The sequence below is a fragment of the Platichthys flesus genome, chromosome 13 (genome assembly GCF_949316205.1).
Source record: "Platichthys flesus chromosome 13, fPlaFle2.1, whole genome shotgun sequence".
In the NCBI taxonomy this organism is placed as follows: Eukaryota; Metazoa; Chordata; class Actinopteri; order Pleuronectiformes; family Pleuronectidae; genus Platichthys; species Platichthys flesus.
In genome coordinates, this window is record NC_084957.1 from 1,691,437 (window position 1) to 1,715,047 (window position 23,611).

General features: G+C 47.2%; 4 protein-coding genes across 8 annotated transcripts in view; 2 read left to right on the top strand and 2 right to left on the bottom strand.

Moving 5' to 3' along the window:
• Nucleotides 1–2,606, top strand: part of kcnh3 (potassium voltage-gated channel, subfamily H (eag-related), member 3) — a 76,231-nt gene extending 73,625 nt beyond the window's left edge. Inside the window, exon 15 of the mRNA XM_062403017.1 lies at nucleotides 83–2,606. Within this exon, the coding sequence (XP_062259001.1) occupies nucleotides 83–1,036 (954 nt within the window). The 3' untranslated portion in view covers nucleotides 1,037–2,606. The remainder of the gene's footprint in view (nucleotides 1–82) is intronic.
• A 215-nt stretch (nucleotides 2,607–2,821) lies between these two features.
• On the bottom strand, nucleotides 2,822–12,271 carry armc8 (armadillo repeat containing 8). 4 transcript variants are annotated; one of them, XM_062403019.1, is made up of 23 exons: nucleotides 12,141–12,271; nucleotides 10,544–10,620; nucleotides 9,165–9,236; nucleotides 8,880–9,022; nucleotides 8,695–8,792; nucleotides 8,293–8,385; nucleotides 8,117–8,197; nucleotides 7,951–8,026; nucleotides 7,765–7,855; nucleotides 7,613–7,673; nucleotides 7,326–7,526; nucleotides 7,177–7,218; nucleotides 6,971–7,066; nucleotides 6,795–6,877; nucleotides 6,541–6,622; nucleotides 6,303–6,389; nucleotides 5,948–6,040; nucleotides 5,695–5,844; nucleotides 5,201–5,296; nucleotides 4,982–5,077; nucleotides 4,823–4,895; nucleotides 4,553–4,646; nucleotides 2,822–4,472 (listed from the first exon to the last, which is right to left on the bottom strand). In XM_062403019.1, the coding sequence occupies exons 1-23, from the start codon at nucleotides 12,183–12,185 to the stop codon at nucleotides 4,439–4,441; spliced, it is 2,064 nt and encodes a 687-aa protein (XP_062259003.1). In that variant the 5' UTR covers nucleotides 12,186–12,271; the 3' UTR covers nucleotides 2,822–4,438. The 4 variants fall into 4 exon arrangements, with proteins under 4 accessions (XP_062259003.1, XP_062259002.1, XP_062259005.1 ...); XM_062403018.1 differs by having other exon boundaries at nucleotides 4,802–4,895; XM_062403021.1 differs by lacking the exon at nucleotides 7,177–7,218.
• On the top strand, nucleotides 12,154–17,673 carry dbr1 (debranching RNA lariats 1). Of its 2 annotated transcripts, none has more exons than XM_062403024.1 (9): nucleotides 12,154–12,435; nucleotides 14,014–14,228; nucleotides 14,313–14,437; nucleotides 14,514–14,594; nucleotides 14,843–14,928; nucleotides 15,025–15,249; nucleotides 15,340–15,417; nucleotides 15,501–15,646; nucleotides 15,734–17,673. In XM_062403024.1, the coding sequence occupies exons 1-9, from the start codon at nucleotides 12,154–12,156 to the stop codon at nucleotides 16,485–16,487; spliced, it is 1,992 nt and encodes a 663-aa protein (XP_062259008.1). In that variant the 3' UTR covers nucleotides 16,488–17,673. The 2 variants fall into 2 exon arrangements, with proteins under 2 accessions (XP_062259008.1, XP_062259009.1); XM_062403025.1 differs by lacking the exon at nucleotides 12,154–12,435 and adding an exon at nucleotides 12,943–13,125.
• Nucleotides 17,348–23,345, bottom strand: rab5b (RAB5B, member RAS oncogene family). Its single transcript, XM_062403030.1, has 6 exons — nucleotides 23,221–23,345; nucleotides 21,665–21,966; nucleotides 21,149–21,300; nucleotides 20,629–20,751; nucleotides 20,307–20,400; nucleotides 17,348–19,958 (listed from the first exon to the last, which is right to left on the bottom strand). The coding sequence occupies exons 2-6, from the start codon at nucleotides 21,828–21,830 to the stop codon at nucleotides 19,843–19,845; spliced, it is 651 nt and encodes a 216-aa protein (XP_062259014.1). The 5' UTR covers nucleotides 21,831–21,966; nucleotides 23,221–23,345; the 3' UTR covers nucleotides 17,348–19,842.
• Between the last annotated feature and the right edge of the window lie 266 nt (nucleotides 23,346–23,611).

Consider the following 23,611-nt stretch of genomic DNA (forward strand, 5'->3'; position numbering starts at 1 on the left):
ATTTACTGTGTTTACGAGTCTGATGACCCCCCCCCCCCCCCCGGTTTCCTGTGTGCTGACGCTGTCTCTCGTCCTCTCACAGATGAACAGTCTCTCCAAACAAGTGTCCCAGCTCAGTCAGGAGCTGCAGGAGATGACGCTCCTCCTCAGGCCCCTCCTCCAAACGGCCGTGCAGCCCATCCTGATGTCCATGGTGTCCAATTTGACCCCGCCCCCTAGCAGCGCCAGCCAGCTGTCGACGAGCGCCTCCCTCGTGGCTCCGCCCACCGTCACGCCTTGCTCCCTGCAGAGACCGGACAGTCGCTCCCTGTTGGACAGTGGAGACATGGACGGGGTGGACTTGCCGGGATGTCTTCTCCCGACTCCTCACGCACTGAGAAGGCCTCGTTCTTCTCCGTCAGGGTCTCCGCAGCTTCTGTCCAGGTCCCCGGGGGCCACGAGCCCGGTGACCTCCGACCTCCTCTCACCTGAGGACGGTTTCCCTGATGGCCCCCCGTCCCCCAGGAGCCGCCACGCCTCCTCCAGTAACGGCATCTTAGTGCCGGCGCTGCAGGACCAGCCTCCCCCGACCTCTCACACGCCCTCGCCCTCTCTCTCCTTCTCCATGTCTCTCTCGTCCTCGCCGTCCCTGTCCCCCTGTCAAGACCCTCCCCCGTCCCGACCTATCAGCTGTGCCAGCAGAGGTCTGCTGCCCCCGCCTCCCTCCCCAGACACCGCCCCTCCCCTGTCCTCCCACTGCTCTGCTCCACCATCACTGACGTCCTCTCCTGGAGACCAGCGGTTGGGGCCCCCCCCCCCGGTCCCCCTCGTGTCCCCGGCCGTCCCCCTGCACCCCTCCACCCTCTCCCTGCCCTTGTCCCTGGACCTTGCCAGTGCGTGGAGGAGGCAGGGAGGAGACCTCCAGACTCCAGCTTGGTGTAAACCCGTCCCTCACCCCCAGGAGCTGGAGATGCAGGAGTGGGGACGACAGGCGGAGGAGGGGAGGTCCTCCGCAGAGCACATCAGCTTCATCGATGAAGAGGAGCCAGCGTTATGAAGGAGCTGGAACTGAGCTACCGTGAGAGGTGACGTAGCAGATCAGGGACAGAGAGGACAGGCCGACGGAGTGAGAACCATCAGGAAGCAGACGGCTGCGCTGGGAGGACGGACAGGTGGACAGACACCTGACGTGATGTCAGCTGATCAGAGTGACAGCAGCACGTCTCACAGCATCAACACTCCAGTAGCTTCAGTCCATCCACGCAGCGTCCGGGACTCACAGGACCAGAGCACATCTTTTTAAACCACTTCCATCGATCTGAGGAGCCTCCGGTGAAACTAACCCAGTTACTGCTCTTTAATCCCAGTATGGATTTCTCCTCCTCTTTAAAAGAGCAGGTCTCTCAGCTGGATGACCGGGAAAGGAAATCTCCATTCCGTCTCCGCGACGTCAGATCTGCTGTTGAGCCTCTTTTGCAGTCTTCTGCTCATCCACGTGGAATCATCTGTTCACACACACACACCTCACAACATTAGAAGATGTTAGAGTTGGGTCATTTCCCTGTGAAGAAGTTGGAAGTCCGCAGTCGAGCGGCTCGGTTCGTGTGCCAAAGACAAAGAGCTTAATATCTGGAAGAAGAACAGCACCGAAACCAATACTCCACTGTGTGTGTCACCACCATGACTGTTTACAACCAGCCTGCCAGATTGTACAGCAACTCCCACTTCACTCCTGAGCTTTAGCCATCCAGCCATTCGTGCCTTCTCCATTGAAACACACTCCTCTAAAGTCCCTCAGCTGCTGACTGCAGGCAGCATTCGGATCCAAATTTACACCAGGAAGCCACAGACGACACAGGATTAATAAAGCACCCATCCATCTATCTATCAGAGATCTAACATCTCACAGCCATTCATTACTTTTCTTTTGGTTGAGGAGGAAACATGTTGCACTTCTGGGAGATGCAAGGCCGAAGAGGAAGGTTTATGATTTAAGGTTTCACTCTAGTCTGAGTGTCACCCTCCCGATCCTTATGTAGCACACACGCACACAGACACACACACAGAGCATATCTTGGAATACGCACACGTCATCATGGACATCCTCTCTCCCCCCCGGTACGAGGCACAAGCCTACAGCTCAAAAGCTACAATTCCCAGGCTGCATCACTCTGGAGGTCTCAGGACTTCAGTGCATTTCTGTCTTTGCTTTGCCGAGGTGCTCCGTGCACGGCGTTATATACAATGTGTAATATAGAGAGTCAGATTTCTGGTTTCTATTTTCAGTAACGGGGGCAGGGAGGGACGAGCCGGACTCTGAAACACAGGTTCACTGAGCAGAACTCACGTCTGAGGAGCTCGGATCCCGCAGGTGTTCTCTGAGGCTGGGGGGGGGGGGGGTTAAAAGGTTTTAAATCAAATGCATGTCACAGCTTCTTGTTGCATGAGGAACGTGCCTGCCGTTGAGCTGTCGAGGGCCGAGGGCGGATGGGAGTCAACGGACGGCCGGCCCGATGGAGGCTGCTGGGTTTCAGATGTATTTTATTAATGACTACTGTTACATTTAAAAAAGAAACTTTACCAGGATGACAAACTGTACGACAATAAAGAAGTGTTGTTTTGTAAGAGCTCCGCCTGTGACTCCACTCGTGTGTCAGCATTTCATGAGTCTGTTTGAATAAAATCACATTTAAATTAGATCTGAAGTGGAGATTGACCCCAGCCCCCCCCCCATGACCCTCAAATAACAAGTGGTAAAGATATTGAAATTCTTTAAGCACCTTATAATAATTTGGAGGAAAAAAATCATTTGATTACTGAAGCAAAAAATACAATTGTGTCATTTTCTTTTAACCAAGAGTCAAATATTATTTATTTCTACATCTGTAAGTGTGCAAATTAGGCTTTTTTCTCAGTCACATGATCAATAATGATGTAAAATCATTATCATTTGAAATATTGGTCGGACAAAGACGTGAGAAAACGTTCACTGTCATTTGAAAAGAAAGCGTTTCATTGATCAGCACTGAACTGAATCCTCTTTAAGACCCTTTGAATACGTGAGTTTGAATCAGAAAACAATCGAATCTCCATCTGAACGACAGGTTCCACAGAAATAAGACGCGTCCCAGAGGAGAGCCTTCTTCAGGTCTGCATATGTTTTTAATGGTAACATTCATTCTATCAGAGCTTCAGTAAGGTTTGAAATGTCAGGGAACAACACTCGAGAAAGATCCTGGTGGGAAAAGAAAGAATATGAGAGAGGCAACGAAACAGTGTCGCACAGGATTCTGCTCTTGTGGCTGCACTTGGTGCTTCTACCCTCCAGGGGTCAGTCTCAAAATGTTCTTCCATTATTCCTCATGTCCTCTCTTCCCTTCCTGAAACACAGAGGAAGGAAAAGAAAAAACTCAGAGCTCAGGAATCCAACTTATCCCTGAAGACGAACACGTGAATGAGGCGGCTGCAGAGGACAGGTTCAACAGAGGCGTGAGGACACTCGTCCTCTAACCTCCGCTGCTCTGTCCTCTGAACTCGTAGCTGGGCGGGTCAGAGCGAGCGCCCTCCACTCTGGAACTACATCTCCCATTGGGATCATAAGGATGTTGGACAAACGTGACGGCTCCAGTGCACACAGAACCACAACCGTGAAAAAGAAAACTAGGGGGGGGAACACACACATCTCCTTTCACCTCCATCCACCATGATCAAGTTCAGACTCATGAATCCGGCCTCAGTGATTCACAGAGAACCTGGGTTCAGGGGGCGAATGAGAAAGAGACAGGGCAGGGGAAATAAAAATCCAAAAATATATATTTATGTTTATATATATATATATATTTACGAGGTATGTATCCACAAAAAAACACCCAAAATTTCAAAATAGGCAGTCTGTGTTTTTCCAAATGTGTCCTTAATTGTGACGCCTTAAGGAAACATTAATATTATTAGTTTAAAATTAAAAAAAAATAAAACTGGGAAGCTTTGCTGTCCAACAGCCGTGTGTCAAAACTCTTGTAGTCCGGTTTCTCTGGGACCCGCGTCTCCAGGACCAGGAGTCCACAAGCACCGGGCGGCGCCGGTGAGCGGCTGCTGCTCTCCAACCGAAGAAGAAGAAGAAGAAAACAAAAAAAGAAAAAAGGCAATTCTTAAATCGCAAAGTCTCAAAAGGAAAAATGTCACTTCCTCCCTGCAGGAAGGAGAAAAAGGGAAAAACACGTGAAACCCTCCAAAACCGTTGATTTCCCAACAACCACGTTCTCAGATCCTCCCAGCGAGAGGTCTGGAGAGAGCCGAGCGTTCGAGGTGGTGCTGCCGGACGCCGGGCGGGGGGGTGAACGCTCGCCAGCCACAGGTCCAAGAAAAGGTGTCTTTGTGCATCAGAACAAAAAGAACCAACGCCGTCCCGTCCAGACGCTGGTTAGTGAGGCTGGCAGGAGAGGACCTCCCCCCTCTGTAGTCATGCCAGGTACTGCTGCATCGCCGTCTTCGCCCTGAGAGACACACACACAGTCAGTCTACCTGCTTCATTACCAGTGTCCAGAAGGTTGTGTGTTTTCATGTAGAGGCCCACCTGTCACTGAGGTTGGAGTCGGGGGCCTGGGTGAGTTTGTGCAGGATGTCCACGAAGCCCATCTCCCTCAGCTTGTCCTGACGCTCCTGAGAACCTGGAACACAGAATCCACAGAGCGACACTGAGTCATCCCATCGTCCAGGATCTCATTTCATCTGCGTGCTAATACAACTTCACAGTTTACAAACATTCTCACTCTGGAGGAATCTCTGTGTGTATATTATCTAATAAAAACAAAAGTGAATAAACCTTGAGACCCCGAACCCTTACCGTCCTCCTCATTCCAGATCAGGTTCGAGATGCAGAAGGTGGCGGCGAGCTGCAGCTTCACATTCGAATGCCCCTGAGGAAAAAGATGAATACGTCTTAAACATTAGAAGAAGTCTTTAAGGTGAAGAAGAGTGAGCTACAGGTTGCTCTGCTCATTACCATGTAGTATTTGATTTTCTGGAGCGTGTCGTCGTTGGTCATGATGAGATCCTTGGCTGTGTTGCCGTCGCCGATGTTGGCCAAGATACACAACGTCTGCCGGATGAGAAAAGTTGTGTTTCATCAGTGCTGCCATTGGATTCTTTATTTTGTTTAATGTTAATGAGAGACGTTCAAACGTGTCTGCAGCTGAAGGTTGTTTCCTGATGAGGAGCTCACCTGTTCTTTCACCTCTATGCTGTGCTCTGCTTCCAGGATGAGGGTCACTGCCTGCATGATCTGCTTCCCGTGAGAACTCATGATCTGGTCAATGTGCTGACGACAGCAGAGGAGAGAGTCAATCAGTGTGCAAGCTGCTGGGTTCTCACTCATTTCTAAAGAATTCATGCAGATTCAGCACATTCATGAATATTCAAATCGACAGAGCAGCTGAGAAAGTGTGAAGCTTGAAGGTTGGAGCGGAGGTGAGTTAAAGCATCTTAATTGAGACATCAGGGGAATCTGTATATTAATGAACAAAACAACACAACCTCCTTTTGAAACATGCATCAGTGCAACAAGTGCTTCTTAGCTCCTGCAGGTCTGTTCTTTGAAAACACTAGACCCTGGACCAGTCACTGATTCACTCTGTCCAGTCCTCACTGTCGGTGCAGATGTTTGAGGCTGAAGGTAAACTGGCTTTTACTTGCTCTCAGCCTCTGATCAAGTCTCACCGGGCGCGTTGACAGCAGGTTGCGCAGCAGGCCGAGGGTCTTCATCAGCACGTTGGTGTCGGGGTCGGACAGCAGGCGGAACAACTGCTCGGTCCCCAGACACCGGACGATCTCCACCTTCACCTTCTGATCGGCCTGAAACGCCATGTTCTGAACACACACACGTTTCCTTAGGACATAATCAGGCTGCAAAAACTCATTTTACCGTTCTCAACGTGTAAAAGGCTGAGGAGAAATAACCTCCTCTTCTTACCATCAGGGCCCAGATCCCATTGACTCTCAGCGCAGGACTGTCACTCTGGGTCAGACTGCATAGTAACTCAATTACCCCCGACTCCAGGATCGGCTGCAGGTGAACAGAAACAAACGGTCTCAATATCAAACCTGGAATAACTGATCTGTTGTGGCCACACGGGGGCAGTGGAAACACATTATTTACACATCACGTTCTGAGTTGATGTGGTGAACTTGTTGCTTCAGCTTTTTTTACAGCTGAGAAAAACACACAAGTGGGAGGGAAGTTGTGACGCACACAGATGCACGATGAGCTGAAAGTCACAATAAAGATTGGTATGCGTGTGTGTGTGTGTGTGTGTGTGTGTGTGCACCTCTTTGCTGGGTGAGAACTCCAACAGCAGATTGCATAGTGTTGAGGAGGCCATGACCAGGACTTCATCTGGGGCGTTCTGGAGCAGCTACAAAACAAAAACTTGATATGTTGATTATGTTCACAGCCCAGGTTACATCCAGCCGGAGAACTGGGGCTTCAATGAGTCTTCAAATCTGCATAGAGCTTTTTCTTTAACCCTTAATAGAAGTGTGTGTTTACTGGACTTCTCCACTGACCTTCATGAGGGGTTTCCACACCGCGTGGTCGTGGAAGCTGGTCCTCAGCTGCTGCACTGATCGTGAGAGACTGTGAAGACACCTGTAGAAAATAAAACAATTAATAAAACTGGTCTAAGAAGCAGCCCTTGAATATCCTTTTCACCAAAAGTTTGTTCACTTTATTCCCTTCATTGAGTTTCATGAGTATTTGTTTCAGGATCTTTGGGAAATGTCGTGTAATCGTCGGGTGTGAAGACGAGCGGCTCGTGTACCTGACGGCCGCCAATCGGACCTTGATGCTGGATTCTGAAAGGCCACTGACTATCCGGTCCATCATGTTCTCCGTCTCTGTGATCTGGATGAAAAGAGAAGGGGATGGGTTGGTTAACATGTACGCATGAAATGATACTGTTGATGCATAAACACAATGCTTCCAGAGAAAGGTCACCTTCTTACGGATGTCCTCGTCGTTGGAGCCCAGCGAGGCGTAGAGTTTGAAAGCAGCTTGTCTCAGCTCGTGAGCGTGTTTCAGGTCATGATCCAGCTGCAGAGGACAGAGTGGACAGAAAGTCAGTTTATCATTTAGCTGTTGCAGGAAAACATCTGAAGCAAAGAATTACACCAAGCAGTGAAGCTAAATCGGGTTGTAATCACTTGTGGATTGTCTTGGCTTCGAGCCTCGGGTGCTTGTCCGATCTGTTTAGGACCAAATACTTGAAAATCAAATGACTTCTCAGCCTCAGTTTGTGTTTACTGCTCATTAGCTAACGCTAGCATGCTAACAAACTCAGACAGTGACTGACCCTCTTGATGTCCGTGATGGCCGACACGGAGCTGGGGTATTTAAAGTAGTCGGCCAACATGGCCACCAAGTGGTCGGTGGTGCTGGCGATCCTCTGCAGCTCCACGTCGGGCTCCATCAGGTAGGCCAGCGTCTCTGCACCCTCCACCCTCTCCTCCAGCAAATGCTCTTTACTGCACATCCGCACCAAGCACGGCAGAGTCTGGGTGAGAGACAGTCATATTTACAGTAACTTCAAAAAGTGTTATTATATAAGTATCATGATTAATAGGTGTCAGGAAATCCAACCTTTAGGACGATGCAGCTGTCATCTGTCTTTATTGCACCCGCTCGACACATGTACGTTAAACTGAGACAAAGGAAGATTTCACATTTAAGTTTATACATTAAATGAACTTATTATTCATGGATAATAATTCATATGGGTTTAAGTCACTTACCATTTGGCCGCTGTGAGCTGCATTTCAATGGGTTGATCCCTTTGCATCATTCTGACAAATACCTGAGAGAGCAGCTCCCCATCCACCAGCACTGAGGGACAGACAGATTCATGGGTTGAAACGTGAAGTCCATGAGAACAGACAGGAATAGAAGAGAAGAGACGAGAAGAGAAGACACGTCCTCACCATTCACGAGTGTCATAGAGACCTGAGTGTTCTCATAGGCCAGGACTGAGAAACACTTTAACGCCTGCATCCGGACCTGGAGAGACACAAAGAGGAATCTCAGTATGTACAAGGTTTTATCATAGACTCTCTAATACTGTTGACATACTCAGGGGCGGCCATGTACCTTGTAAGAGGGTGAGATCAGGAGAGGGGCGATGTTCTGGATGGCACCATGGTTGAAAAGAACCGTCTGGTGCTCCGGGGTCTGCAGACACACAAACATATGAACAACTACAACAATCGTAGTCTGGCTTCATGTGTGCAGGACTCCACAGTGTTTGACCAAATACCAACAAATACCTTACAACAGTGGGAGAAGATCTGTGTGATGTACTCCTGGGTTCTCTGTGAGCGGCTCAGGAGAGACATTAGATGGGGAATCACAGTGGGGTCCTAGAAAGACAGAATTCATCATAACATGTGGCTGTAAGCTGTAAAAGTTACATGGGCTGGTTTTAAATCTACATTAAATCAGTATTAGTGATATTATCATTGAAATGTGTGTATATATTAAACTAAACAAAATACTATATATATATTATTTCAGCCTTTTCTGCACAAGGTCAAATAAATGTGAGACGTCTGTTAAGTGTACAAACTGGCAACTGTATGAGTGAAGCTTTTGCTAATCAGAAAAGTTCTGCACACAATCACATTGTTGCTCGTGTGTTCAGCAGGTGAAACTCTGTCCAGACAACCTACAGTGTAGAGCAGCTGCACAGGAGTGACCGGACTGATGAAGACCGTTCTCAGGCATCGAAGACACGCTTCAATGAAGATCAGGTCTGGACACAAGAGACCTGTGAGCACAAAACACACAGGATCGTTTAGACCTGGGTCACCGAGGCTGTGGCCTCCTGTAGATGTGAAGGAGCGTCCGCCCGAACCTTGGAGAAGGGCGGGGATGATGTGACAGTCCACCAGGGACTTGATGTTGTTCTCGGTGCCCATGGCCAAGCTGCCCAGCACCACGGCGCACTCGGTCCGCAGCTCCAGACTGGACGAGCTCTGCTGGAGAAGGTATAGTAACCTGGAGACAATGAAGAAACACAATTATAAACACCTGATAGTAAATTACATTGTGTACTTTTGATAGTTCTGATTTGTATGTCTTTGTCTCATAAGGTCAGAAAGGGTGGAGCAGAAAGACAGATGGTAGGAACTGGACGAACCTGGGCACAGCTCCGAGGACGATCAGATTGGCTTTCTGCTTGTTGTTTCCAATCACAGCATTCTTCATGTCACTGTGAAGCCAGACACACACATGAAAGCTCTCTTCTCCGTAATGTCTTTGAAGCAACTGTGACAAATGTGCGTCACTAGCATAACACAACTTTAAGGGTGGATATGGTAACGCTGCAGTTCACAGCCTTCAAGATACGGTATATTTACTTTCGAATTACAGTGTAGCAGCATCTCAGTACAAGTACAACACATACTGATAAAAACACAAGCACACAACTTCACACTTGTAGTAGGAACAATCCTGATGGAGGCTGTGACGTACAAACCAGGATTGACTGGTATTAGGAGGTCAAAGTGTTTAAAGAAAACATCACCACACCAGCAGCTCTGACTGTTGATACAAGGCAGGTTAGCGCCACACATTCATGCTGCTGCTACCAAATTCTGACCCCAGCAGCTTTAGCCTTAGAACAAATAGGCCTTGTTCTGAAGTCTTCAAAATACCAGTTTTGTCTGCAGTCCTAGATTTATCTGTCCATCTCAAGGTGCAATCTGCAAAACTGCTGCTCACTGGAAGGTTGATGCAAACATTACCTGAAGCTTAAGTGAAAATGTTGCAGTATTAAGTGCATTGTAATGTGGCCACATGCTTGTTAAACGGGATAACTGCATGGAAAAGCCGGTGTAAAGGTGTTCCTAATAAAGTGCTAGAGGGAGAATATGTATTGGTAAATAAGAATGAGTCTGTTCATTTGTGTTCACTGCATTTTTCCACCCAGCCGTTCTCCTGCACTGCGAGAGCCCGAGATGATATCAAATAGCAGGTGAGTGGGGCTAGTGGAAAAGTACAGCTGTAGCAGGCAGGCGAGCCAGTCAGGTGTTCAGCTGGTGGAGTGGTGCAAGTCGTAACCTAAGCTAGTCTCCTTAGAAGTTAAAAATAACGATGTTATAGTCAGAGTCTAGGTCAGTGCAATCGAGACAGAGAGTGAAAGTGAATGAGGGGGGGGGGGGGGGGGGGCGAGATAAAAATGCATTTTGAAATAGGCCGTCACATGAAAGAAGTAAACACAGAGGTCATGACCCTGCAGCAACAACACCACCAGTAATGTCGTCCACAGAACAACTTCAATGTGCGACATTCAAAGAGGTTATTTTAAATCCACCACCTACAGCAGCACCAGCGGAATTCATGAAGATAAATAAATAAATCTGGCTGTGGTGAAATGCATCGGCCGATTAAAGTCCACAGTCCTCCAGTAAACCAGATGGGGACATAGCTAAAGGACAGACCAGTCTTTGAATATCATATCCCTGCATGCACCAGGGAGGACAATGTTTGAGTAGGTATTGAATCAGCAGGACTTACATGACTCCCTGCAGCACTTTCTGTGGGTCGGGGTCGAACAGCCGGTCAACATAATGGCGACTAGTGGCCGTGACTTCCTGCACGAGGGCAAATGAAACACACAAGGGACAAAATGACACAAACCATCTGTACGCTGCTCTGTTTCTTTGTGCAGTGCACATGTTTGAGTGGTTTCACATTTCAAAAGGGTTCGGGTTTGAGTCCACAGATCACTTGTGGAGTTTCAGGGGTAAACAGTGGTGCAGCCAAACCAAAAAGTAAAAGGTCTTCAAACATACAATATAATTAAAAGGCCTCCATACTGCACTTGGTTATAAAAACCACAGGAGCAGCATGGGGGCGTTTTAACATGTTTCACGTTTGAAGAATCAAATCAGAATTGACATGGTGGTGAGTAGGTAATGGCGTAGTGTTCATTTTGGAGTGATCTATCCCTTTAAGTTATCCAAAAACAAATGCTCCATTCATTGATTCGTGATTATTTAACTCAGGTATAATGGAAAGTTGCCGATAGACCGTCACGCAGCGTGCACGGCCCCGGGACGTGTTGCATGTGGCCCCCGGTGGCTGCACATGACGACACCAGACAACTTTGTTTATCACTGGGAGCTTGGACCAGAACTTTCCACACGACCCCCGGAGGAGTGACCCTCACCCGGCGGACACCACGCTGATGCTCCTGGTGCCAACACGGTGCTCAGCATATTCTGTCCCTGCCTTTATCCACAAACCTCCATGTGCACGGATCAGCTTCACAGACACAATGATACACAACACAAGGGAGCTGGTAAATGCACAAATAAAAGATGAGACATTTTAAACAGTTTCCTTTCTGCATGTGGGGATGTTTTACTGTTGGAATCCTAACTGCGATCAGTTTCAAATCAATTGTCCTGCTAACTTCAGCCAAGTTGCACCTGACGACCACCGCCAGCTGCGGGAATAACGAGCACAAACACGGGGACTAGAAGCGAGACTTCCGGCTGCGGACAAGAGCTTTGAGCCGTGAGAACTCCCGGAGGAAACCAGTGAGTGGTTAGCTTGGCTAGCTTAACCACAGGCTGGCGGTTGGGCTAACGGTAGCTAGCTAAACTACGCTAAGTTTGCTGTGTAATTCACAAGCCACAGCGACGCGAGTGGAATAATAAGATAAGTGGGAGGTTGTAATAAAAAGATCACATCTGCAACTTATCTTCTACTAATGCATTGTGCACTCGGGGTGTGTGTTTGGATGATAGCAGCGGCAGCGCTGTCACTTAGCAATTAGCTGCTAACTCATTCCGAGTGACACTTGACAGCTACTTCTTTCGCTCGATTTGTGTTACCCTACACACCGGCGGGGTGGGCGGACATTAACCACATGCATCCCTGGCTTTATCTGGAGCGTTCCCGCCCGCCCGGGTGAGGTCGGAGTAGAAAACAGGTCAACGCACGCTACGTAGGCGCGCCGCTCTACAGTGCTACATGTTGCAAAGCCTCTGAGTTAGCTCGATGCTAACAGAGGACACACACCTCCGCGGTGTGACCGATGGGATTAAACGAACCCCCGCTGCTGCGGTTAGCATGATGCTAACGCGGCCGCGGCGGTGACACTCACAGACAGCACGCTGATGCGGAGAGGGGCCTCCAGCAGACACGCCATCTCTCTTCCCCCGATCGAGCGCCCCAGTCGGCGCAGCACCGTGCAGACACTCCGCCCCCCAGAGCAGCTGTGGAGCGGCTCCTCAAAAAGTGAGTGTGACTCGGCCCCGGAGCTCCGGGGTCAGGCTGGGCTGAGAACCGGGGGTCGAGCTCCGGTGCGAGCGGAGCTGGGGCTTCCAGCTGCGGAAAAACAAGAAGAAAACACGGGAGCTAATTCAGAGAGCTGCTCACACACTGGGTTTATCCACCAGGTAAATGTTGTTTATAGCTGTGACGTCTCCTGGATTCACTTTCGACACAATAACTCGACCCACACAGAAATAAAAATACAAACATACATCTGGTGATGGATGGTAACAGACTTCCTATTAATACACAATAATAAAAATAATGATCATGTTTTATCTGTGGAAACTTGTGTCCTTCGACCTTTAAGTCGTGAAAATATGGATTTCATAGCTTAATTTTTCTAATTCCACAATAAATTCAACACGAGAGAGTGTTGTTGTTTAAAACAAGTTGATTATAAAGTCATGGAGACTAAACAACACAAACATAATTAATAAAATAACATAATAAACAAGATCTATTAAAACCAGATAAAATTAGGTTTTCAAATGCTTCCGTGTATAATAAGATTTATTCAATGATTTAAAAACAAGTGAAGTGACGTCACTGTATTTATTTACTATACAACATGTTAATATAAATCAAAATCAATTTGATATATTTTATTTTCTTTGGTCGAATCTGCTGCCGAGTATCACTTCCTAATATTTACTTAAGCCAGTGACGTTTTGCGCATGCGCATAAGGCGACAGACGCGAGGTGGGAAAATTCATGTTTGTGAAATCAGCGGAATCATGATTTTTAGATCCAGCCTGTGAGTTACCGGCTCGTTAGAGTAGAAACACACGTTCCTCAGCTCTTCACCCGTCACTGTAAGTGTCCGCCGTGTGTGTGTCTGTTGTGTTGTGCTCTGACTGGGAGACGTGACGTTGTTGTGCCTTCTGTTAGCCTAGCTTGCTGCTGCATGTTGTGTTGAGATGTATAAGTCACTCACAATAAGATTTGAACACACGTGAGGATGCGGAGATGATTAAATACGAACTAATGCTCTTGTTGACACACATGCTAATGCTAGGTGGATTTAGCATTAACTCCATGTGTCCCAGTGTAACGTGGACACAACACGAGCTGTGTCTCTGCTAATCCATGTGTCTGAAGTGTGTGTGTTGTTTCAGGATCTTTGGGTTCTCAGTGTGTCACAGGGGCGTTCACTCATTCATTATGAGACAACAAATAAGACAATGTAAAATAAAAAAGTTTCAGTTTCTTTCTTCATACACAATATTCAGTTTTTGCTCTTCTACATTTCACCAGATGCTGTGTTGAGACAAATTATCTCTACCTACAGCTTTACATTTTAATAATATCATAATTTCCAATAATATATTAACTTCCATAAACTTAACTTTTTATCCAATTTTACTTAATTAAATATCAGAGGAGCATAAAATATTCAGATTTAAGCTGTTAGAACAGAAACCAGTTATTTGTTCCTAAATAAATAACCACAATAAGTATTTGATTATAAAGTTAGTTGCTGAGAAACTTGACGTTCGACTAATAGATTTGTTTTTGCAGCTCCGTCATTACTTTTAGTTTTTAGTGAAAACATCATCATCAGTGTTTCATACTTGTTCCCTGACTCATCATTAAAAGAACCTGTAAACAGCAGGTCTCTGTGTGTGTCTGTGTGTGTGTGTCTGTGTGGAGCAGAGAATACAAGCCTCACTGTGACTGTGACTTTCTCTGTGAACCTGCAGCTCACCCGTCTGTTCAGCATGAAGATCGCAGTAGAAGGCTGTTGCCACGGGGAGCTCGACAAGATCTATGAGACCATCGCCTTCCTGGAGAAGAAGGAAGGGGTGAAGGTGGACCTGCTGCTCTGCTGCGGCGACTTCCAGGCCGTGCGAAACGAGGGAGACATGAAGTGCATGGCGGTGCCGGCCAAGTACCGAACGATGCAAACCTTCTACAAGTCAGTTCTTTGGTTCTTTAACTTTCTAAAAGTGAAAGATATGAGTGAGAGCGTTTGAATCTGGAGGGTCACTGTCTGTTGCAGATACTACTCTGGAGAGAAGAAGGCTCCGGTTCTCACCATCTTCATCGGAGGGAACCACGAGGCGTCCAACCACATGCAGGAGCTTTCCTACGGGGGCTGGGTGGCACCAAACATTTATTATCTGGGTAGGAACCGGTAGATTAAACTCGGTGTCTGCACATCGGTGGATTCCCAGGTGTTGATTTGACCGTGTGTTGTTAGGTTACGCCGGTGTGATTCGCTACAAAGGGATTCGAATCGGTGGCTTATCTGGAATCTTCAAATCACGTGACTACAGAAAAGGTGGGTTTCGTGTGACCGTCTGAAGGATTACAGTCACAACTCCACTGTGCCTCCTGGTGGCTGGTCATAAACTCTGCCTCCTCTCTGTTAGTGGAGGGGATATGGACCAAACTTAAAGAGTAAAAGTAACTTCTTCCTCAACTTGGTTTCTGTCATTTTAGGTTATCACATTGATGTATGGTCAGGTTGGGTTTTAATGATATAAAAACACTGTGTAGTACATTAACGAGGACTGCCTGCTCTTTCAGGTCATCATGAATTCCCTCCGTACAACCCTGACACTCTACGAAGTGTGTATCACATCCGAAACATCGAGGTGTTCAGATTAAAACAGGTAGATAGAGTTTCATCTTCTCCTCATGTACAGTGCTCACACACATTATCCCTGTGTTTATCTAAACGCTGTGTTTTTGTTTCCTTTGCCCCTAAGATCCAGATGCCCATGGACATTTTCATGAGCCACGACTGGCCCAGAGGAATCTACTACTACGGCAGCGTGGGGGAGCTGCTGCGCAAGAAGAAGTTTCTGCGACAGGAGGTGGAGTCCAACACGCTGGGAAGTCCTGCGGCCGAGGAGCTCATGTCTCACCTCCAGCCCAACTACTGGTTCTCCGCTCATCTCCATGTGAAGTTTGCTGCCGTTATGCAACATCCGGTGAGAGACACACTCTTTCTGCAGCTCGTGGAAAAACAAGTCTAATTCCTTCCTGTATTTCATCAGCTGAGTGAATTCTCCTCTCTTCAGCCTAAAGGTAACGCTGCTCCACGTGTGACCAAGTTCCTGTCTCTGGATAAATGTCTGCCCCATAGGGAGTTCCTCCAGGTGAGAGTCCTGTTTGAATTTACAGAGATCAAGTCGATTTGAAATGAAGGGACGATAGTTTGAAGCAATGCCTTTGGTTGCAGATAGTGGATGTTCCAGAGAGACCGGGTTCCTCAGAGGGTCTCGAGTATGATCCAGAGTGGCTCGCTATTCTGAAGGCCACCAACAGTCTACAGAGGACCACCCTTCACAACTGGAACCCCCCTGAGAATAATGGCCTGCATGAACGGTTCGCAGATAATCAAGAGATGGAGGAGTTGTGCTACAGTTTTGATTCGTGCTGTGTTTTACGACGTGGACCTTCTCTCTCCACCAGGTGGGACTTCAGAGCTTCAGAAGCAGCTATGATGAAGGTGATGGAGGATCTCAGCGGTGACCTCTCCATTCCAGACAACTTTAGCCGGACTGTGCCGGCCTACGACCCCAACAGGCCCCAGCACCACGCCGCCCCCAGCTACAACACCAACCCCCAGACGACGGAGCTCTGTGCCACGCTGGGTCTCACGGACCTCTACGCCCAGGACGGGCAGCTGGGGGAGGTGGGGAAGTTCCAGGGCAGCACTGGAGGGGAGGAGGATGATGAAGACGGGAATAGTGTGGGAAGCGCAGACGAGCCGAGCGAGTATCCAACCGACACCTCGGGATTGTCCAGCTCCTGTAATCCTGATGAGATCACCATAGAGGATGAATGGGATGAAGAGGAGAAGGAGGAGGAGGAGGAGGAGAACGGGTCAAAAGCAGCAGCAAAGGGAGACGAGCTCCCTGACCCCCACACCCCCGCCCGTATGGTTCTTCCTGAGCCAAAATCCAAAGGTTCACCCAATAACCTGTCCGACTTAATGAAGCTGCCTCCTCCCTCCCACTCCACCCCGGCTGCAGCTCGCTCTCTCTCTGGATCAGAGAGCGAAGGAGTGGGTGAGGGGGGGGAAGAGGACGACTCCGCTTCTCGAATCTTAAAACGTACGAGTGACGAAGCTGTGAATCCTGGCAGCCGCGGCACGACCCCCATGATCAAACGCAGGAACCAGGTGATCTACGCTGCCGTGGAGGACGAGGAGTGTGAGGATTAGTGAGTCAGGGTGAGACGAGGCCGAAGGTGAGGACTCCTCCCACAACACATCTGTCCCACAACGAACAATTCTCCGTTAGTTTGTATTGATTTGTAAAAGTGACATGTATTTACTGCTTGTTTTTTATACAGCTTCCAACATGAACTGTACAAAGTAGAGTTATGGAAGCACAATAATCAATTGGGACAAAAGTTTCCTCAGCAGCCACAAAGCAGCTGCTAAGTGTTTTCTACAGATTCTTTTTAAAAGAGTAAGCTCCTTTTTGTTTAACCACAAACAGCCGCTAATCGCTCAGTGTAAAATCTGGAACAGACGATGAAGCAGCTTTTTCTGTAGAATCCTTTACGTAATGTCGTCAGATACTTTGAACAATTCGAATTTGTCAGTTGCAAAAATTGGAACTGCCTCATTTTATTAATTTGCATCAGCTGTTCCGTGGTTGTCAGGATTCACAATCTTGCTCAATCTTTAAGATTTTTGTCCTTTTCAATCATCTACACCCAAAAACATGAGAAAACTAATCTCAGGTTCAAATTTCAATGGTTTATCCTTTGAAATTCCGTTGAAATGTAATTTGTAAATGACCAAGTTAGTTTCTGCACGTAGTTTCCACAGAAGGGCAGTTACAGCTATGACTTTCTTTATTGGTTCAAATACTTTTTATACATTTTAATCAGACCAAGAAAATTTTAGAGAACAGATTTTTGATTTTCTGTGTTAAATTGTTTTATATTTTGTAACTTTCCAAGTCAACAGCAATGATTAAAGAGGCTGTGAAATTAAAATATTTCTTTTAAAGTGAATAAATGCCAGCGTACAGTCTTTAAAATCATTTCACATATCTGAAGAGAAGCATCGTGCACAGTGCCGTTCACAGCTTTATTGAACACGTATCATACTGAAGGTGCAGATGAGAAATCAAGTCCTGTTTTTAACGACTTGTCATAATTGCACAGAACACTGAACGTACTTGTGATCGCTGAAGAATGAACAGATGTATTTATTGTGTGTGATGAGCTGATGAGCACTTAGTGTCTTTCGAGGGACGAACTAATTATGATATCTTTTGAATAATATTTGTTTCCTTCAATTTTGAGACTTTTAATTAGTTTGCAACATTTTTTAAGTTTTAGAATTTGCATGACTTTGACAATAAAGCGGAACAAAACCATTTTCCTGAACACCAGTATTTGTTTGAATCAGATTCCTTACATCTATTAGTCCTTCAGACGATACACTCCAGGTTCACAAGTGTGCTCGAAAGCCAACGTACACTTCCATTAAAGTTAAGACAATAATATACAACATACAGTGTATTCAACAAGATCTTTACATCCATACAAAAAGCCGTGACAGTAGAGCCTGATGACAGGGGGCCGGGTTACTGGTTTATGATGCGAGCCGATGGTGGAGATGGTTTTTCCTGCACTTTGCCTACAAAGCTCCACACGTAAAGAAACAGGATTCACAGAGAAAGAAAACTGGGAATAGGCACTTCTGTTTTTTGTTTTTCTTGTGTATGTGCGTTTTAATCTTCTACGTCTTTCTTCATTTTCTTCATCCACGCTTTAAGACGGCCACCGAGCACACACACTCTGTTTTAAGAGCATTGTATTAAGTTAAGTGAATCAGTTAAACCATGGAGGAAAAGAGACGGATGAAGAACAACGTAAACTAGATGTGCAGATACATGTGATATTTGATTTAGTCTCAGCTGGACTTTCACTAACTGTCATAATTGAGATTTAATACTTTATTCAGACCAGGAGCTTTAAGCGTTTGATGGATTCTCTCTCTGCTACAGACACATGATTAGTCACAGCTTTCGGTTTCCTGCTTGTACTTAACAAAAGTCCTGTGACTTCCTACACTCACTCAAGTTTATATTGTTTCTAAGAGCTGCAGCCTGCGATGATCACATCTTTCCTCATCAGCACTCGAGCAACTGAATTAGTTTATTCATGAAACATGTGTCGTTGGCTCTGTTCAGACCTGGTATTAAGGTGACCACTGGTGATCGGGTCTCACTGCCCCGCTCTACGTGCACGTACGTCACTCGTGTTCACAAAGGATGTAGTCTGAGTTTACAGGTGTGTGTGTGTGTCGGGGAGAGAGGAGTCAGGAGCAGCTTAATGAATCTCATTTTATCAATTTAATAAAAAACAGAAGTTCTGTTCAGTTGATACGTGGTGGTGATCAGGATCTAATTTAAGCATTGTCACTGAAAAGCGTAATAATTAGTTTAGTTCATTGTGAAACATGTGGGTCAGAGGACGTCCTTCAGTGTGCGTGTGTGTGTGTGCATGCACTCTGAGAAGAATGTGGCCACATGCACAACACAACTCAGGACACGTCTCAGTGCTGAACTGAGCGCTGACCCCTTGTGATCGGATGTTAATACCAGGTTTGAACGGCCGCACATTTTCCTGAAATAATCCAGAGGGCCTGAATGTGAGAAATAAAAATGTCTGGTCATTTGCTCCGGACATTTTTCTGGATCTTTTCCTGCAGTAAAATGTCAGGAGAATAGGGTCTCCTGCTGCTCTACAGGCTCCGCCCCTCGCCTGAATGCTCCCCACATGTTCCTGTTGTTGTGAACGAGTCGGACCCGACAACTTGCTGCTGCTTCTCCAGATGTAAAACACAAACTCCAGAAAAAAAAACTTGTAACCATTTGCTTCACATGGACTAAAGGAGTGTGAGTGGACCGGGAGCGTCACTACAAGTCGTCAAGTCAAAACACCGGACAACAAATACACACAAATGAACTTCTGTTGGATAAACTGTGCCATAGGTCTGATCTGACGAGGCCCTGGGTGGTACCACTGACACCAGGGGGCGCCAGACAGGACACGGAGGGTTTAGGAGTCATGGGCTCATTCATATACAACATGTGGAGTTATTCACAGGGGGATCTGATTGGTTCAGGAGGAGCAGACGCTTGCGCCTTTTTTTTCTGTCTTAGCCACTCGCTGGCGTGTGCTGCTCAGTTTGTGCATTTTCACACAATCAAACAAGGCTGAAACAAAAAGGAAACTCACGGTTATTGGTGCTAAATACTACAACAGGCTTTGCCCCCGTCTTCCACATTCTTTATTTTGCACTTCTCTGTCTCAGTCGTCTCTAAACCTGCCCTCGTCGGTACCAGATGATCTGAGTCGCTCAGGAGAGGCGGATGTGAACCACCGCGCCTCATTCTCTCATTTTTAAACTATCTGTCTGCTCGGACAGGAGGATGAATGGAGGGGGAGTGGGTGTGTAGATACTGGGTTACCCCGCCGCGGGCCCGGGGCCAGGAGGGTTGACGGGCTGTGGTGGTGAGGATGGTGGGAGTACTGGTGGGAGTCGAGGAGGTCTAGTTCCCACCGCAGCAGGCCCGGGTGGAGTGAGCGTCGGGGTCCTGGAGGTTGACGCCGCGGTGCCGCGCTGCGTGGGTCGGGTTCTGGGTGTCGGTCTTTGGCATCTTCTTTGCTGCAGTGACAAGAAAACGTGAAATATTTAGAATAAATTCAAACTAACAGAGAATTCATGTATAAAACAAAACATTTATAAGGATTAATTTGGAATAAAATGTCAGTTTCCTTAATATCAAAGGCCTTAGAAGGTATAAATCTATTGCACTTAATATTTGATTTTAGATTTCGAGCCCCATGTGTCGTCCTCCAGGTTGATTGACACGTTTCAGATCCGCCCACTGGTGCTTGTCCCACCCACTGGTTCCTGAGTAAATCTACGGAGCAGCCCTGAAGTTTCCTTGAATCCAAAGGGACTCATTCCTAAGTTCCTGATCCCTCTGAGTATTCTCCTGCCGCCTCTCACCGATGGCCAGGAAGAGCTCGTTGACGTTCATGGCCGTCTTGGCCGAGGTCTCCATGAAGAGCAGGCCGGTGTCGTCAGCATACGTCTGAGCCTCCTGCCACAAACAGGAACAGATCAGCAGTGGTTTGAAAAACTGCCAACCAGCAGGTGAACTGGTTATTATTAGAGATACTATTCAGCTGTATCAAGGTTGGTTGCGTCCTGCTGTTAGATGTAATGTATAATAACTTTAACCCTTTCCTAACAGACAGTGTGTAGCCTGTCCATTGTGAGTTGGTTCAGGCTGTAGCTCGTGAAGAGGGTTTGAACTCCAGTGTGTTACCTCGTACTCCACCAGTCTCTTCTCTGCCAGGTCCGCCTTGTTCCCAGCCAGAGCGATAACGATGTTGGGACTGGCCTGGCGCTGCAGCTCCTTCACCCAGGCCTTGGCTCTCTCAAACGTATCCTGCACAAGCCCACAACTGAGGTCAGATAACACAACACACGTGGGAACATCAGGCAGTAACAGTTGGTCGCCTGCTGAGCTTCTGTAGAGCTGTGAAGTTAACTGGTGTTATATTAATATTAATGTATAACTGCTGGTTATACATTAATACCTGCTGGTTATATATTAATCCAAGGAGGTCATGTGGGTGTGAATTTAAATGTGGCTTCATGAAAGGGACGGTTGGTCCTCGGTGGAGGTTTGAACTGGTTTGAGTCGTAATGTAGCTGCTGTGAGATTTAGCTGCTTGAAATAAACCATGAAGATGTAATAACACATGTAAAGCAGCTGTGCTTCTTATCCAGAGTAAAATCCAGAACTCCACAAACAGGTCGCTGAAGAATCCTCTACTCCGTACCGGCTTGGTGATGTCAAAGACGACGATGGCGGCCTGAGCTCCGCGGTAATACATGGGCGCCAGGCTGTGGTATCGCTCCTGCCCCGCGGTGTCCCAGATCTCGAACTTCACCGTGGTGTCATCGAGACACACCGACTGGGCCAGGAAAGCAGCTGGACGCACAGACAGACAGAGGACAGGGGGTCAGCTGGACGCTCATTATACTTCTAGTTCCTCTGAATGTTGACTCTACCATGAGAGGATACAGATGGAGCTCCCTGGTCAGTTATGTAGTAGATTAATGTTGCTCTTGCACCTAATATCTATATCTTATTCTCTTAATATCCACAAAAGAAGCTAAAATATTCCAGTTTTGATAATTTAGTACTTTTACACTAGTGAACCTTTGAATGCAGGACTTGAAACATGTCTCTTCTCTGTTGAGTTGCTAGAAGAGTTCCCTCAGAACCACAAACCAGATAAACTACCTTCTTCCCCTTTTGTCCCCCCCGTCCCCGTCCCCCCCCCCGTCCTCACCTCCGATGGTCGTCTCCTGGAACTCGTCAAACTGTCCCTTGACGAAGCGCAGCACCAGGCTGGACTTGCCCACGGCCATGTCCCCCAGCAGCACCAGCTTGAACTGGCAGATCTTGGTCTGGGGCAGTGAGCCGTTGGTGCGGCCACCGCTCCCTCTGGAGCTCATAGCGGGGGGTGGGGGTGGGGGGGGGGGGCTCCTCCCTGGACCGGAGACGGATGGGTCTGGGAAGTCGCTCACGTCGCTTCAAGAGAGCGTCTGTGGTCGGGTCTCGCTGGGGACGTCTCTGCTCTCCGTGCTCTACCTGTGTGAAGAAGAGGACGAGTCAGTCCACGACTCCGGGACTCACCTTCGACCTCCAGAGGACACACAGGTTTGAATGAGCAGATCTACTGTAGTTTACAATATAAATAACAAATACACAACTAATGATTGATTAATTCTAACCCACAAACAGGCAGCAGGCTTATGGGCATCGGGACATTTTACATACATGTAATGTTTCTGGTTTATTATTTATCGATCGGTGTCTGAAGCTTATATTGAGTCTGTATTTATTTTATAACTTTAAGTCCTTGTCTTTATCTTTCTCACAGTTCTCCCTCTAATGGCTCTTTACTTTGTGTTGTGTGTCTCTTCACCCTCTGCTCTCTGTGTTCATGTGTTCACGCACCAGAACAAATACTCGTTCTGTTCCAAACCCCTCGGGGACGAATCAACACAGACATTACTGACAGGTTTTATTTGCTAGCACACTAGAAACCTGTAGAACGTAAAGCTCTCATATTAAGCTTGTCCACATTGATCCAGGAAGGTTCTGGGTTCTAATCCCACACAGTTTTCCTTTTCTCCCTGAGTCAGTGAGGGTTTCCCCCGGCTTCCTCCCTCCGTCCACTCGCATGCAGACGGGGGTTTGGTTCATTAGAGGCTCTTAAGTGACTGAAGGTGCTAGTGTGAAAGGTTGTGTGTCTGTGTTGTGTGTCTGTGACACCAAGGCACAACGTCATCTGACCCTCAGGAGGATGAGTGTTATAGATAATGGCTGAATGGATCTAGTCTGTGTCTCTGGGTCATCATCACATGAAGTATCGGTCTCTGTAATATCACCCCTGGGTTTTATCAGAGACAAAAATCGAGCCAATCGCATCACATGACAGAGGAAGAAGAAGAAGAAGAAGAAGAAGAAGAAGAAGAAGAAGAAGAAGAAGAAGAGGACACCATCGTCCTGAGCTGCTGCTGATGATGGACAGTGAGACATGATGAGTTCCACAGGGAGGAGGAGGAGGATGAGGATGATGATGCAGCAGCTCTGCTCTCAGGCTGTAACACACCATCACTGCAGCACATGTTTGTGTGTCTGTGTGTGCCTGTGTGTGCCTGTGTGTGTCCATCCTGCACCATCACACACCATTAAAACCCGTTATCTCTCCCGTGCTAACGGCGGCTCTCAGCTCGGATCAGACCGAACCGGATAGGAGCGTTCACATGTCGACACCTGATTTAAACCCGGGTTACTGCGTGTTGACCGGACGCACGTGCACGACGGGCTCATAGTCACCTGGGTTGCGGGTTCGGAGCCGCGGCGGTCGCAGGCTCCTCTGTTGACAAGTCGCTCTCAGCTGGTGGAGGAACCGTTCACACTTCCTGTTCAGATGCGCATGCGCACTGAGTGACGCATTGTGGCGCTGGAGGAGAGGATCCGCATTATTTCACTGAGACGTCATTTAAAGCGGCTCACAGGTTTTATACAAGTAATACATATTTTTATATGTTATAATTTTATATTTAAGAAATTCAAGAAGGGTGTCGATGTGATTTGTTCTTTTGTGGAGAATTTATAGAAACATTTTTCTATGGAGTATATTATCACGTGTTGTTGCTCACTTCACGTTCCTGTTGGAAACTGTAAGAGTGATATTGAATATGATTATTATCTTTATAAAATGTAA